This window comes from Schistocerca cancellata, chromosome 1, assembly GCF_023864275.1.
Source record: "Schistocerca cancellata isolate TAMUIC-IGC-003103 chromosome 1, iqSchCanc2.1, whole genome shotgun sequence".
Classification (NCBI taxonomy): Eukaryota; Metazoa; Arthropoda; class Insecta; order Orthoptera; family Acrididae; genus Schistocerca; species Schistocerca cancellata.
The window spans coordinates 674,717,368-674,729,747 of NC_064626.1; the positions used below are offsets into that span (position 1 = coordinate 674,717,368).

At 43.8% G+C, this 12,380-nt stretch overlaps 1 protein-coding gene across 1 annotated transcript in view; it reads right to left on the bottom strand.

Annotated features, from left to right (window-relative positions):
• Nucleotides 1–12,380, bottom strand: part of LOC126093000 (nephrin-like) — a 245,731-nt gene that overhangs the window by 13,624 nt on the left and 219,727 nt on the right. The window contains exon 14 of the mRNA XM_049908694.1: nucleotides 7,104–7,308. Coding sequence (XP_049764651.1) covers nucleotides 7,104–7,308 — 205 coding nt within the window. The remainder of the gene's footprint in view (nucleotides 1–7,103; nucleotides 7,309–12,380) is intronic.

Sequence of the window (12,380 nt, forward strand, 5' to 3'; positions counted from 1 at the left end):
TCCCCTAAACACAATCGTCCCGTGGGAGGACAATTTGATGTCATTCTGAAGATTTTTGACTAGTAATCATGCGTACGACCACGATATGTAGAACACAATACATAAAATTACAGTAAAAAGCAGTGGGAAAACAATATGCATTACTAATCCTCGGTTCTGAAGTCCAGTATCAGTTGCCCGTTGCCTACGTTGGCCGTTGCCTCAGAGGCAACAAGAACTTGAGTTTCAGCACTTCGTGTGGTTACTGAACGAATTCAGAAATTTAGCTGGTGTCATAGTGTACTCATTAAGAGGTATAATCTTATATTAGAACTTTAAAACAATAAGATAAGTATTATAGTGGGAAACTGTGTGTTTGTCTCGAGGCAGCGTAACTGACAGTGTGGCAACACGCAAACTTATTCATCCAGTAATTCAGAATGAGAGCACTTAGCGACTTCCAACAAACTTAACACATAACTTTAAATCATGAGAAAACTATTTTCGCCGACACTCCCCACAAAATGATGAAAGTAAAAAAAAATTATAGATTACTACATTTTTCACTGTTCCTGTGGTCACACATCAGCATCAGAGATGACTATTATTTTATTACTTCTTTACTACAAACCCTATTTGCAATACTGTTTGCAGACAGAATCACTGAATGTACCTGCACAAATATTCGATTGTACGACCCATGTTCCAGGAAGTAAGGCATCGTCAACGTTTAGATGCGTAAAAAACTAGTTTTGGTTTAAAATGGCGCACACTGAAACTTCAACGTCAGGCATGTCGTTTTAATTTATTATTTCTATACTACTACCTCTATTCGGAACACACAGTATCAAAATATACCACTGAATGTATCTGCAAAATTATATCATTCTATGATACACAGCTCAGAATGCATGACATCGAAAATGTTGAAATGCTTGAAAAACCAGCTTTTGATTTGCGAAAATTGCTCGGACTCTATTCATCCACTACTTTTTAACGAGAGACTTATCAACTTACAACAAACGTTAAGCCCAACTTCTAACATTTTCTGTACTTTTTCTCGTTTACATACCTAAAGTCATATTTTTCACGCATTAACTCATTTGTAAAGTAATCAGACGCTTGAAATGGTTTTATAGTGGCTGCAACTAACCCGTACAACTGAACAGAAGTTAAGGAAGATTCGTCAACGGGGCTTTTGCTGTCATAAGGCGCACAGTATCACAGGATTTCCCTAACATCTGCACCTGGAATTTGTGATTCACAGGAAACACCATAGTTACTTTCCAAATGCGGGAAGGCGTCAAGAAATCAGAATCACTTTTCCTTTCGGGAGAGGAAATGTAACTTGTAGTTCCGGTTACACAGGACAGGTGAGTTTTAAGTGGTGGAGGGGGGTGTTATTAATGGCAAAAACATTTTGAGAGCAGGAAGCTGGAATATTGATGACAAAAACGAACTTTCTTTCAGAGCTGCGAGTATTCAACATTATGCTGTCGATCAAAGTGTGAGGGTACAGTAAGTTGACCTAAGTAGTAGGTGGCGTAATTGTTTCTCGTCAAATCAACTGAGCCAGCTGATTTACATAAGAGATGCTAACGATCGTTACTTCCTTAAATTTTATTTTTCGGTAGAAAAATAAAGTTTAGTGTGAATAATACCACATACGCATTGCAAACACCGCTTTACCGCTACAGTGCCCATTATTGTACTTCAGCCGATAACATTGAGCTAGTTTTTTCTATCTGTATCATTTGTAGTGAAACAGTTTACTGATTTCTTAACTTCTGCTGGATCATGGTTTCCGTGTATAGTGTTTGTACTAGATTACTGTAATGAACTAATTTTTTTGCATGGGTATCACTTTATCCTATGAATCGATATACCATGTACTTTGGCAACAGACCTTTCCAAACTCATGTGTAGATTGCTTTGAAGTATGCATATGTAGAACTGAGCTTTTTCCTATTAATGGACGTGATTTTGACATAAGCGGATGAAATTTCGCCGAGATAATTGACGTACCAATAAAGGCATTTGCTACATACTGAACTGATTGTGATACTCCTGGTGTTTACAAAGTAATTCTTCAGTAAAAAATGAGCGCACCCAATAGTTTGTCTATCGTGAAAACACTAAATTAATATACTACTCGCAGTGTCTATGTTTTACGATCTGATGTGAAACGTTCTTTAGCCATGCCCGCATGTATGAAGGAACAGACATTGATACGATATGCAGCTGTATGATATGGAAGAAACGTATTCGCAATTGCTAACACGATTAGATTTCTGAAGTACAATTTACTGGTGACTTACGAAAATTTGTGCCTGACTGGGACTCGAACCCGGGTTTGGCGCTTTACGCGCGTCGTCGCCTTAACTATTTCAGCTATGCGAGCACGCCTGCCGGACTGACCTGTTGTTGTATTTCCAAGTCCTGCGTTCGCACATTTGTTGTGATCCAGCAACGAGTGTCGCGGCCGCTTCGGCGTCCTATACTGTTTGCATTCTGTGTACTTTACGATCCATTATGCAATGTCCTTCAGACATGCATGGTTGAAGGAAGAAGCAGTGCTGCGATCTACAGCTGTATGAAATTGAAGAAGCAAATTCACAGTTGCGAATAGGATTAGACTTCAACTGCAGGATTTATTAGTGATGCATGAAAATTTTGCCGGCCGGGGTGGCCGAGCGGTCTAGGCGCTACATTTTGGAACCGCGCGACCGCTACGGTCGCAGGTTCGAATCCTGTCGCGGGCATGGATGTGTATGATGTCCTTAGGTTTGTTAGGTTTAATTAGTTCTAAGTTCTAGGGGAATGACGACATTAGACGTTAAGTCCCACTGTGCTCAGAGCCATTTTGAACCACGAAAATCTTCATCGGACCGGGATTCTAATCCTGATATCCCGCTATGCGCGAACAGTTCTCTTAAGCGCTTCGGCTATCCAGAGACGCCCCCAGGACTGATTCAATCTTCCGTATGTCACGTAGTCATGCTTACACTCGCACACGCCTTTATTGCCGCACAGTGAAACAAGTATTATATTGACATTTTATCCGTTGCACGCATGGGTACAACCGTAATGGTTGCAATGTCTACGTTTATAGAGTGTGTGTATCTTCACATACACAGTAAAAGCAAGCATGCCTGAAGGATGTCGCATTCTTTTTTTTAATTTTTTGAGTCAATCTTCTTCAGATTGGTTTGATGCGACCCATCACGAATTCTTCTCTTGTGCCAACCTTTTAGTTCCCCAATGGCGCTTTCAACTTACGTCCCCAATTATGTGCTTGATGTATCCCCATCTCTGTGGTGCTCTACTGTCCATCATCAGTACAGTGCAATGCATATCACGCCATAAAACACAAGCAGTGCAAATAGTATTTCATGCCTAAACAGGCCCCAACGATAATAAACAAATCTCTCCCTGTGCGGTATTCACAGCAAGTGTGCGAGTGCAGGGCGTGGACAGAAGGAGGTATACAAAGGTTTCGGTCGGCCTGGGAAGAGTGTTCGGGTAGTCAAAGTGGTTAAGGTGACCGCTCGCGTAAGGCGAGAAATCTGGGTTCGAGTCCCGATCTGGCACAAAGTTTCGTAATTTACGGATAAACTGTGCAGCTGAACTGTAATCGTATTCACAAATGCGAATACATTTCTTACATGTTGACATGTCGAACAATCGGGTCTGCTGCCGGATGTTTGTGTCGCTCTGGCACAATATTTCGGCCACGTAACTCGTTGCCTTCTTCAGGTGCTACCTGAGTCTGCCGTGTTGGAGGATCTTACAAGCAGCGCCAGGCGGGCGCGGACCGCGAACAGAGCCCCCGACGCGAGACGGGCCTCAGAGAGCTGCCACAACTGCAGATGGTGGACTAGTCGGGCGCGGACGTCCGTCGGAGCACCAGGGAAGTGCTAACACCTCGGGAGCAGCGCCAAGCGGGCGGGGACCACGAACGGAACGCCACATGCGGGTCCGGCCCCAGACAACTGCCACGACCGCAGATGGTGGACGAGCCGGGCGCGGACGTCCGTGGGAGCACCAGGGAGGGGTAAAAACCTCAGGAGCAGCACCTGGCGGTCGCGGACCGCGAACGGAACGCCCGACGCAGGACGGGCCTCAGAGAGCTGCCACAGATGGCGCCCAAGTCGGGCGCGGACGTCCGAGGGAACACCGGGGAAGAGACAACACACTACAAGCAGCGCCAGGCGGGCGCGGACGGCAAAGGGAGCACCCAGCGCCCTCTGGGCATAAATACTGGACTAGATCCTCCAACACGGCAGTCTCAGGTAGCACCTGAAGAAGGCAACGAGTTACGTGGCCGAACTATTGTGCCAGAGCGACACAAACATCCGGCAGTAGACCCGATTGTTCGACATGTCAAGATCTCGCCAGGAAAGCCTGAAGAGTTACTTCTTACATGTTAGTTAAAATAGCGGTGTTGATTAAATTATTCAAATTTTAAGTTGTTGCTGCAGAAACAGTCCATCTAGATAGCGTCCCAGTGTAAGTAGTCCTGACCCGTTGGGTACAGATGACCTTTCAGAGGCTCTGAAAGCAGAAACGTAATCTCTGGATGAAATAAAAAAAGACAGTGTCATAAAGTTCCTGATGTGGAGATGGATAAAATTTACTTCTGATAGTAACATATCTTAATAACAGTTCAGGAGGACAGGGAATGTGATGGTGGAGGCAGGGAGGCTCCGTGCTTTTGGCGGCTGACGCGCGGATCCGCAGAGCGTGAGACAGCCGGCGCCTGGCAGTGACGTCTGACGGGAGGAAGCATTCCCTCAAGAGCGCTCGTCCCACGGCGGCAGCGATCACCGCTCCGCTTGACAAATGGTCCCCGCCCCCTACTTCAGCCCCCACTCCCTCCGCCCTGGATGTCACTCTGGAGGGCCATCCGCCGGAAGAGTCGCAGCCGAGGACTCAGCCGCAGCCGCGTTGTAATCGGATTTCCGTTGTGCGGAAAAAGTGACACATCTCCGAGCGGTAACTACCGCGCCGCACCGCACCGCGGCGCGCCTGTGCCCGCCTGGAAATGATTCGTGGCACGTGCGCAGCGCTGCTACAGAAGTCTTGTTCTGCTTTGTAATGTTCAGTGTTCAAAGGAGAGGATAATGACGCAAAGACTGAGTGACCAACGAAAGGACAACGTCGTACGACCCGACCTGTGGAACGTAGTAGAAAAAAATGGAAAATAGAAATGCTAAGGCTCAATGTAGATATAGTGAGGTCAATGAAATGATGAATGGAATTATGGTCACAGGAGTATAGGGTAATATTAAAAGTAGCAGAAAATGGTATAACGGGAGCAGGATTTGTTAGGAAAACAAAGGCCGGCCAAATGGTTCAAACGGCTCTGAGCACTATGTGACGTAACATCTGAGGTCATCAGTCCCCTAGAGCTTAGAACTACTTAAACCTAACTAACCTAAGCCCGACCGGTTGGCCGTGCGGTCTAACGCGGTTTGTGTCGAGGTCCGGTGAACCGGCCAGTCTGTGGATGGTTTTTAGGCGGTTTTTCCATCCGCCTCGGCGAATGCGGGCTTGTTTCCCTTATTCCTCCTCAGTTACACTAGGTCGGCGATTGCTGAGCAAACAAGTTCTCCACGTACGCGTACACCACCATTTAACATACAATACAATACAATAAATAACCTAAGGACATCACACACATCCATGCCCGAGGCAGGATTCGAATCTGTGACAGTAGCGGTCGCCCGGTTCCAGACTGAAGCGCGTAGAGACGCTCGGCCACAACGGGCGGCAAAGACCGGTCAGAAAATAAGTGGGTGTGAACAGTTCAGTGATAGAAACCAACACCTACAACGATAATTCAGATTTACCTGGCGACGTCGAAAACTGAAAATGAAGACATAGAAAAAGTTGATGAGGATACTGAACGTGTAATGTAGTACGTCAAGGGAGACGAAAATCTAATAGATATCGGGCACTGGAATGCGGCTTTAGGGGAAGTACCACAAGAAAGGGTTGCGGGAGAATATCGGCTTATTACCTGGAACAAGAGACGAGAAAGACCAACAACCACAAGAGGAGAAGGTATACTTGTAAAGACCCAGAGATACGGAAAGATTTCAGTGAGATTACATTGCGTTCAGCATGGTCGAGTTGGAACAAAGATTACTTAGATAAGAGAAAACAACTGAGGTGAAACACTGGCGTAAAATGTTCTTCTTTTAAGAGTCACTGACTTAGCATTTAGAAACATGGCTATGTGTAAATGGTGCTTCCTCTTTTAAACTTCTCATGTATACGTCTACAGATGCCGTGTACACTACAATTGTTGTCATAGCAGCTGTTCTAGCAGACGGCTTCATTCTTATTCGTTGATCTCAGTAATACTGTTCAACGACGGAGTTAGTGTCCCTCTGTAGCAGCTAACCTCTCGACGTCGATATAACAACGACAAGAGGGGACGATGATATTCTGATCCCATGAGAGAGAGATTTCAACAATCTAATCTTTAAGAGTAGCACCTAGCACTTCGATGACTGACAGTTAAGGGACAAACTGCAGTAGCGGATATACCCCATGAGCGGAAAAGATATGTGCTACCGTGACGCCATCTCTGAGAGATCTCGTGTCACAAATTCTGGTCAGCAGGGGAACGATAGCGTTGTCAATGAGAGATAACAGTTGCTAGTGCCTGATTCCACATATTATCAAGGTTATACCCATAATCAAAATTAATCAAATGATTCGACGATCGTATTTCAGTGGCTTCCCTGAAAACTGAATCCCAGAAAACGAAACATATTTTTAAACTTGGACATTCTAGTATAGCATAGCCTCTCCAAATACAGTGCTCGGCGATGGTCGATTTATCGAACTGTATTTTTGGGGCCGGGAGGGGGGGGGGTCACATAGCGCCGAATTTTAAAGAACGCCCAATATACGACAACACACAACGACTAGAAATCTGATGCACGCCTGCCCTCTACAAAACCAAGTCATCCTTTTCCCAGCCAACGAGAGTGGTTTACTTTCTTTCTGACAGAAAGATAATCTTGACTTCTACATCTACATGATTACTCTGCAATTCACATTTAAGCGCTTGGCAGAGGGTTCATCGAACCACAATCATACTATCTCCCTACCATTCCACTCCCGAACAGCGCGGACACGACCTTTTATACAGGACAGATTGCCTACGAACAATAGGAAGGACTTGGACGCCAAACTTTCCTGTTCAGCTTCATGTGGTGGATCACTCCCACTCAGTTTGAAACGCAAAGCCTTGCGGATATTCCATGATGGATAGTTATTATCTTCATAAATCTCTTTGAGGTGCTCGAAATCTTCCTGTAAATGATATTTATGACCAGTCATACGTGGAATGTGTGCAAGTGTACTTAGGAGACAGTGATGTGCACAGGATGACGACAGCTGCCCGCACGTAGATGAATGACACCATGCCCCAGGTTTCCCAAGAAATCCTTGGAAAGGAGGCAGCCGTCCTTTATCAGCTCTATGGTTAATTGGATGTTCCCATGAGTCAGGCTCTGTGGCTGCCGGCACGGTAGGTCAGAGTGTTCTGTCAGAGAGTTCGCTGCCCTCTGTAATAAAAAGCACTGAGTGTATGGATCAACGATGAACTTCACTGGGTGTTATGGGACGTTCGCCCCGGAGAAAGAACAGTAACGAACAAAAAGAAGATAAAATAAGTGGATAGGCTGGAGGTTTGCGATCGTAAAGGAAGACTGTTCGAATCTAACTGGAGTCAGTTGTCATTTTTTATTTATTTAGCCCTGTGTAGGTAATACGAGTATTTTAAACCTTATTTCGCTATTATTTTTGTGGAAGGTCAGATGAATATCGCCCCCCGAAGATAATTATTTTTATTGTTATGGGACGTGAGATAAATATTACCTTCCGAGGAAGATTAAATTCACAAACCTAATGAGTTATTTACTGAAGAGAATATAGAGAAAAGTAAAAAAAGGAATTATAATTTAATAATAAAAAGTAATTAAAGCACGAAACATTTGCGACGCAGGAAAAGGCTGCTGTGAAATTGGATCCAACACATACTACAGATACCAGCATGAGTACAGGAAGCTGACATGCTACCAAGGCACTACTGATCTCTTCCTTTTATTGTAACGTTCGAATAGACGTACCATAGTTGAAGAACGAATATTAAACGGGAAACAATAGATAGTGGAAGGTGCATGTAGTTCCTCGTGTAAACCGCACGTAAGGGCTTTGAAAAATTTGCCAATCATCTGATACGTTTCTCTTAGGTGAGAGCTACAGAGACACCAGGTCACGGCCGGAGCAATTACAAATAAATACATCTATTTTCAATATTTTTACTATCACCATTTGCTTAAAGATTAGACTGTTTTAAAATAGGACTGTTTTGAAAGAATGTGAAACTTAGAAAAGCCAAAATCTACACAATTTTTAGCGAATTAAGGCTTAAAATATTAGCTGCACAGATTTAATTAAAAAAAGAAAAACTGAACTCCGGTTAGACTCTAAGCTCGTCCTTTACATTCGTAAACCGTCAGTCTACTCACTTTATTTTATTTTATTTCTTTGTTTTGTTTTTGTTGATCTCATTTTGTTCGTAGCATTTGTTCGCGGCGGACGTTCCATGACACCCATTGAAGTTCATAGTTGATCCATTCACTCAGTCCTCTTTTTTTTTTTCTTCCACTGAGAACAGCTAACCCTCTGACCGAGCACGCTGAGCTACCGTGCCGGCTCCAGGCAGCCACTGAAACAAAACAGATGTGAAACAGTCGTCGTTGTAGTAATTCTACCGCTGTGGAGTTCCTACATTTCAGCCGTTTCTACTTGCTCCAATAATGATTTTCGAAATAAATGTTACTATGAGTTGAACTGCAATGAATCTTGACGTGTACTGTATCTTAACTATTATTTTTGTTCTATCTGACGACGTAAACACCAAGCCGAAGCTCCACAAACAGCTGGAGTTGTGAACACTGGCACATCTGAACTGGGGCATGCGCAGTGCTCTTTCTTGTACTCTAAATTATTCAGGAAGGGAAATCTTTTTTTCCTCTCATTGTACAATAGCCAAGAGGGAATAACAAGAGTAGAAGACGAAGAAAGAAGTGCTCGGATTGAAATGGATGAAAGACAGAGATGTAGTCTTTCGCCTGTACTTTTCAATCCGTGCATCGAAGAAGCAAGGGCTGAAATAAATGAAAGGTTCAAGACAGGAATTAAAATTCAAGGGAAAAGGATATCAATAAGAAAATACGCTGATAACATTGCTATCTTCAGTGAAAGTGAAAAAGAATTACAGGACCTGCCGAATGGAATGAACAGTCTAATGAGTAAAGAATACGGATTGAGAGTAAATCGAAGAAAGACGAAAGTAATAAGAAATAGCTGAAATGAAAACAGCGAGAAGCTTAATATTGACGACGTAGATGAAGGTAAGGAATTCTGCTACCTAGGAAGCTAAGTAACCAGTGACGGATGGCGTAAGGAGGGCATCAAAAGCAGACTAACGCTGGCAAAAAGGGAGTTTCTTGCGAATGGAAATTTACTCATATTGAATATAGGAAGGATGAAATTTCTGGGAATGGACGTTTGTAGAACAGTATTGCGTGCCAGTGAAACAAGGGCTGTGGGAAAACCGGAACAGAAGAGAATCGAAGCATTTGAGATGTGGTGCTACAGACGAATGTTGAGAATTAGGTGGACTGATTCTGTGCAGAATATGGGAGAAGGGAAATAACTGGCAACCATTGACAGGAAGAAGGGACCGGATGATAGCACATCCGTTAATGCTTCAGGGAATAATTTCCATGGTACCGGAGGGAGCTGTAGAGGGTAAAATCCGTAGAGGACGACAGAGATTTGAATACGTCAAGCAAATAATAGGCTGCAAGTGCTACTCGGAGGTGAAGAGGTTGGCACAGGAGAGGAATTTGTGGTGGGCCGCACCACATCAAACCAGTCGGAAGACTGATGACTAAAAAAAGAAGAAAAAGAAATAAATAAAAATTTCTGAGTATTTCAGGATTTTGTGTACGAACTGACCTCTCGAGTATGTCCCATTAACGTTCGATGGATGTCATGTCGGGCGATCTGTGTGGCCAAATCTTTCGCTCGAGGTGTCCCGAATGTTCTTGAAACAAGTCAAACGATTGCGGGCCAGTGACATTGCGCATTGTCAATCATAAAAATTCCACCGTTGTTTGGTAATCTGAGGACCATAAATGGCTGCAAATGGTCAATGAGCGGTTCAGCTGGACCAGAAAACCCTGTCTATTCCATGGAAACACGGTCCACACCAATATTATGGAACCACCACCAGCTTGTACAGCGACTTGTTGACAGCTTGTGTCCATGGTTGCGCAGGGTTTGCGACACACTCGGACCTAACCAACAGCTCTGACCAACTGATATCAGGACTCATCTGACCAGGCCACTGTTTTCTAGTCGTCTATCGTCCAACCGACGTGATCACCAGACCAGAAGAGATACTGGAGATGATGTCGTGCTGCTAGGAAAGGCACTCTCGTTGGTCTTCTACTGCCATAGCCCAATAACGCTTGTGCCCGCATCTCGTGGTCGTGCGGTAGCGTTCTCGCTTCCCACGCCCGGGTTCCCGGGTTCGATTCCCGGCGGGGTCAGGGATTTTCTCTGCCTCGTGATGGCTGGGTGTTGTGTGCTGTCCTTAGGTTTAAGTAGTTCTAAGTTCTAGGGGACTGATGACCATAGCTGTTAAGTCCCATAGTGCTCAGAGCCATTTGAACCAACCCAATAACGCCAGATTTCATTACACTGTCCTAACAGATACGTTCGTCGTACGTCTCATGTTGATTTCTGCGGTTATTTCAATTTGTGTTGCTTGTCTGTTAGTACTGACAAGTCTGTGCAAACGCCATGGCTCTCGGTCGTTAGGTGAGGGCCGTTGGCCACTGCATTGTCCGTGGTGAGAGATAATGTCTGAAATTTGGTACTCTCGGCCGACTCTTGATACTGTGAATTTCGAAATATTGAATTCCCAACCGGTTTTCAAAATGGAATGTCCCATGTGTCCAACTTCCCGTCGTGTGGCCGTAATTACGTAGGACACCTATTCACATGAATCACCTGAGGACACACGATAGCTTCGCCAATGCACTGCCCTTTTATACCATGTGTGCGTGATACTACTACCATCTGTATTAGCATATAGCTGTCTCATGGCTTTTGTCACCCCAGTGTATATTCCTAGGCATTATTTAAAACTACTTTGTATGTATTCTTTCTAGGGATGGTCTTGCATCTCTCTTCAGGTGCCTGTCAGTTCAGTTTCTACAGCGTCTCTGCGACGGGCAAAAAAACCTGTAGTCATTCGTGGTCCATGTCTTTGTATGCTTTCAATAACCCCCTTAGTCCTATTTGGTACTGATTCCACACTCTCGAGTGTTATCATAGGAAGGGTCGCACTAGTGTTTTGCAGGGAAATCTCCTTTGTAGACTGCATTTCCCTAGTATTTGAACAATGCACCAAAGTCTACCACATGCTTTTCCTACAGCTCAGGCTATGTGATTGTTGCAGTTCATATACCTGCAAACTGTTACTCTCGGGTGTTTGTATGAGTTGACTGAATCCATCTGTAACTCGTAAATATTTTAGTCGTGGGACACAATTTTTTATTTTGTGAAGTGCACAGTTTTACATTTTCGAACATTTGAAGCAGGTTTTAAATCTTTACACTTCTTTTAAATATTGTGAGGATCTGACTAAATGTGTGCGTAGCATTTTGTAGACAATAATTGGTTGTAGATAATTGCATCACCTGCGAATAGTTACTATTAACAATGTCTGGAAGCTCATTAATATGTGAGCGCAAGGATCCCAACAAGCCTTCCTAGGGCACACCTGAAGTTACTCTCTACTCAAGATAACATACTGCGTCCTCTCTACCAAGAAGTTCTTACTTCAGTCACAAATTTCCCTTGATGCCCCATACGATAGCACTTTCGACAGTTAGCTCAGGTGTGGTACTGAGTCTTACGTTTTTCTAAAAAGCATCAAATGATGACACCAATCCACGCATTTGCTAATTAATAAATTTCGCCTATCCGTTTCCTCTCAATGTATATTCTGCATTCTCTTATAGTTAACTTGAATAATTGACTACTTTATAATTCAGAAGAAGTTTCCTCAATTCTGAACTTTTATTGGAGTAGTTTAATTGAAACTACGACTCATTCCTCCACAGATTCATGCCAAATAATGCAATACGTTTTCATGTATGGGGAGTAGTGTGTGTTTGTGCGTGTGTGTGTGTGTGTGTGTGTGTTTGTGTGTGTGTGTGTGTGTGTGTGTGTGTGTGTGTATTTTCATATGAACGAGTCCATTAACGAATAATTACTTTCCAGAGTGTTTCATAGTCTGT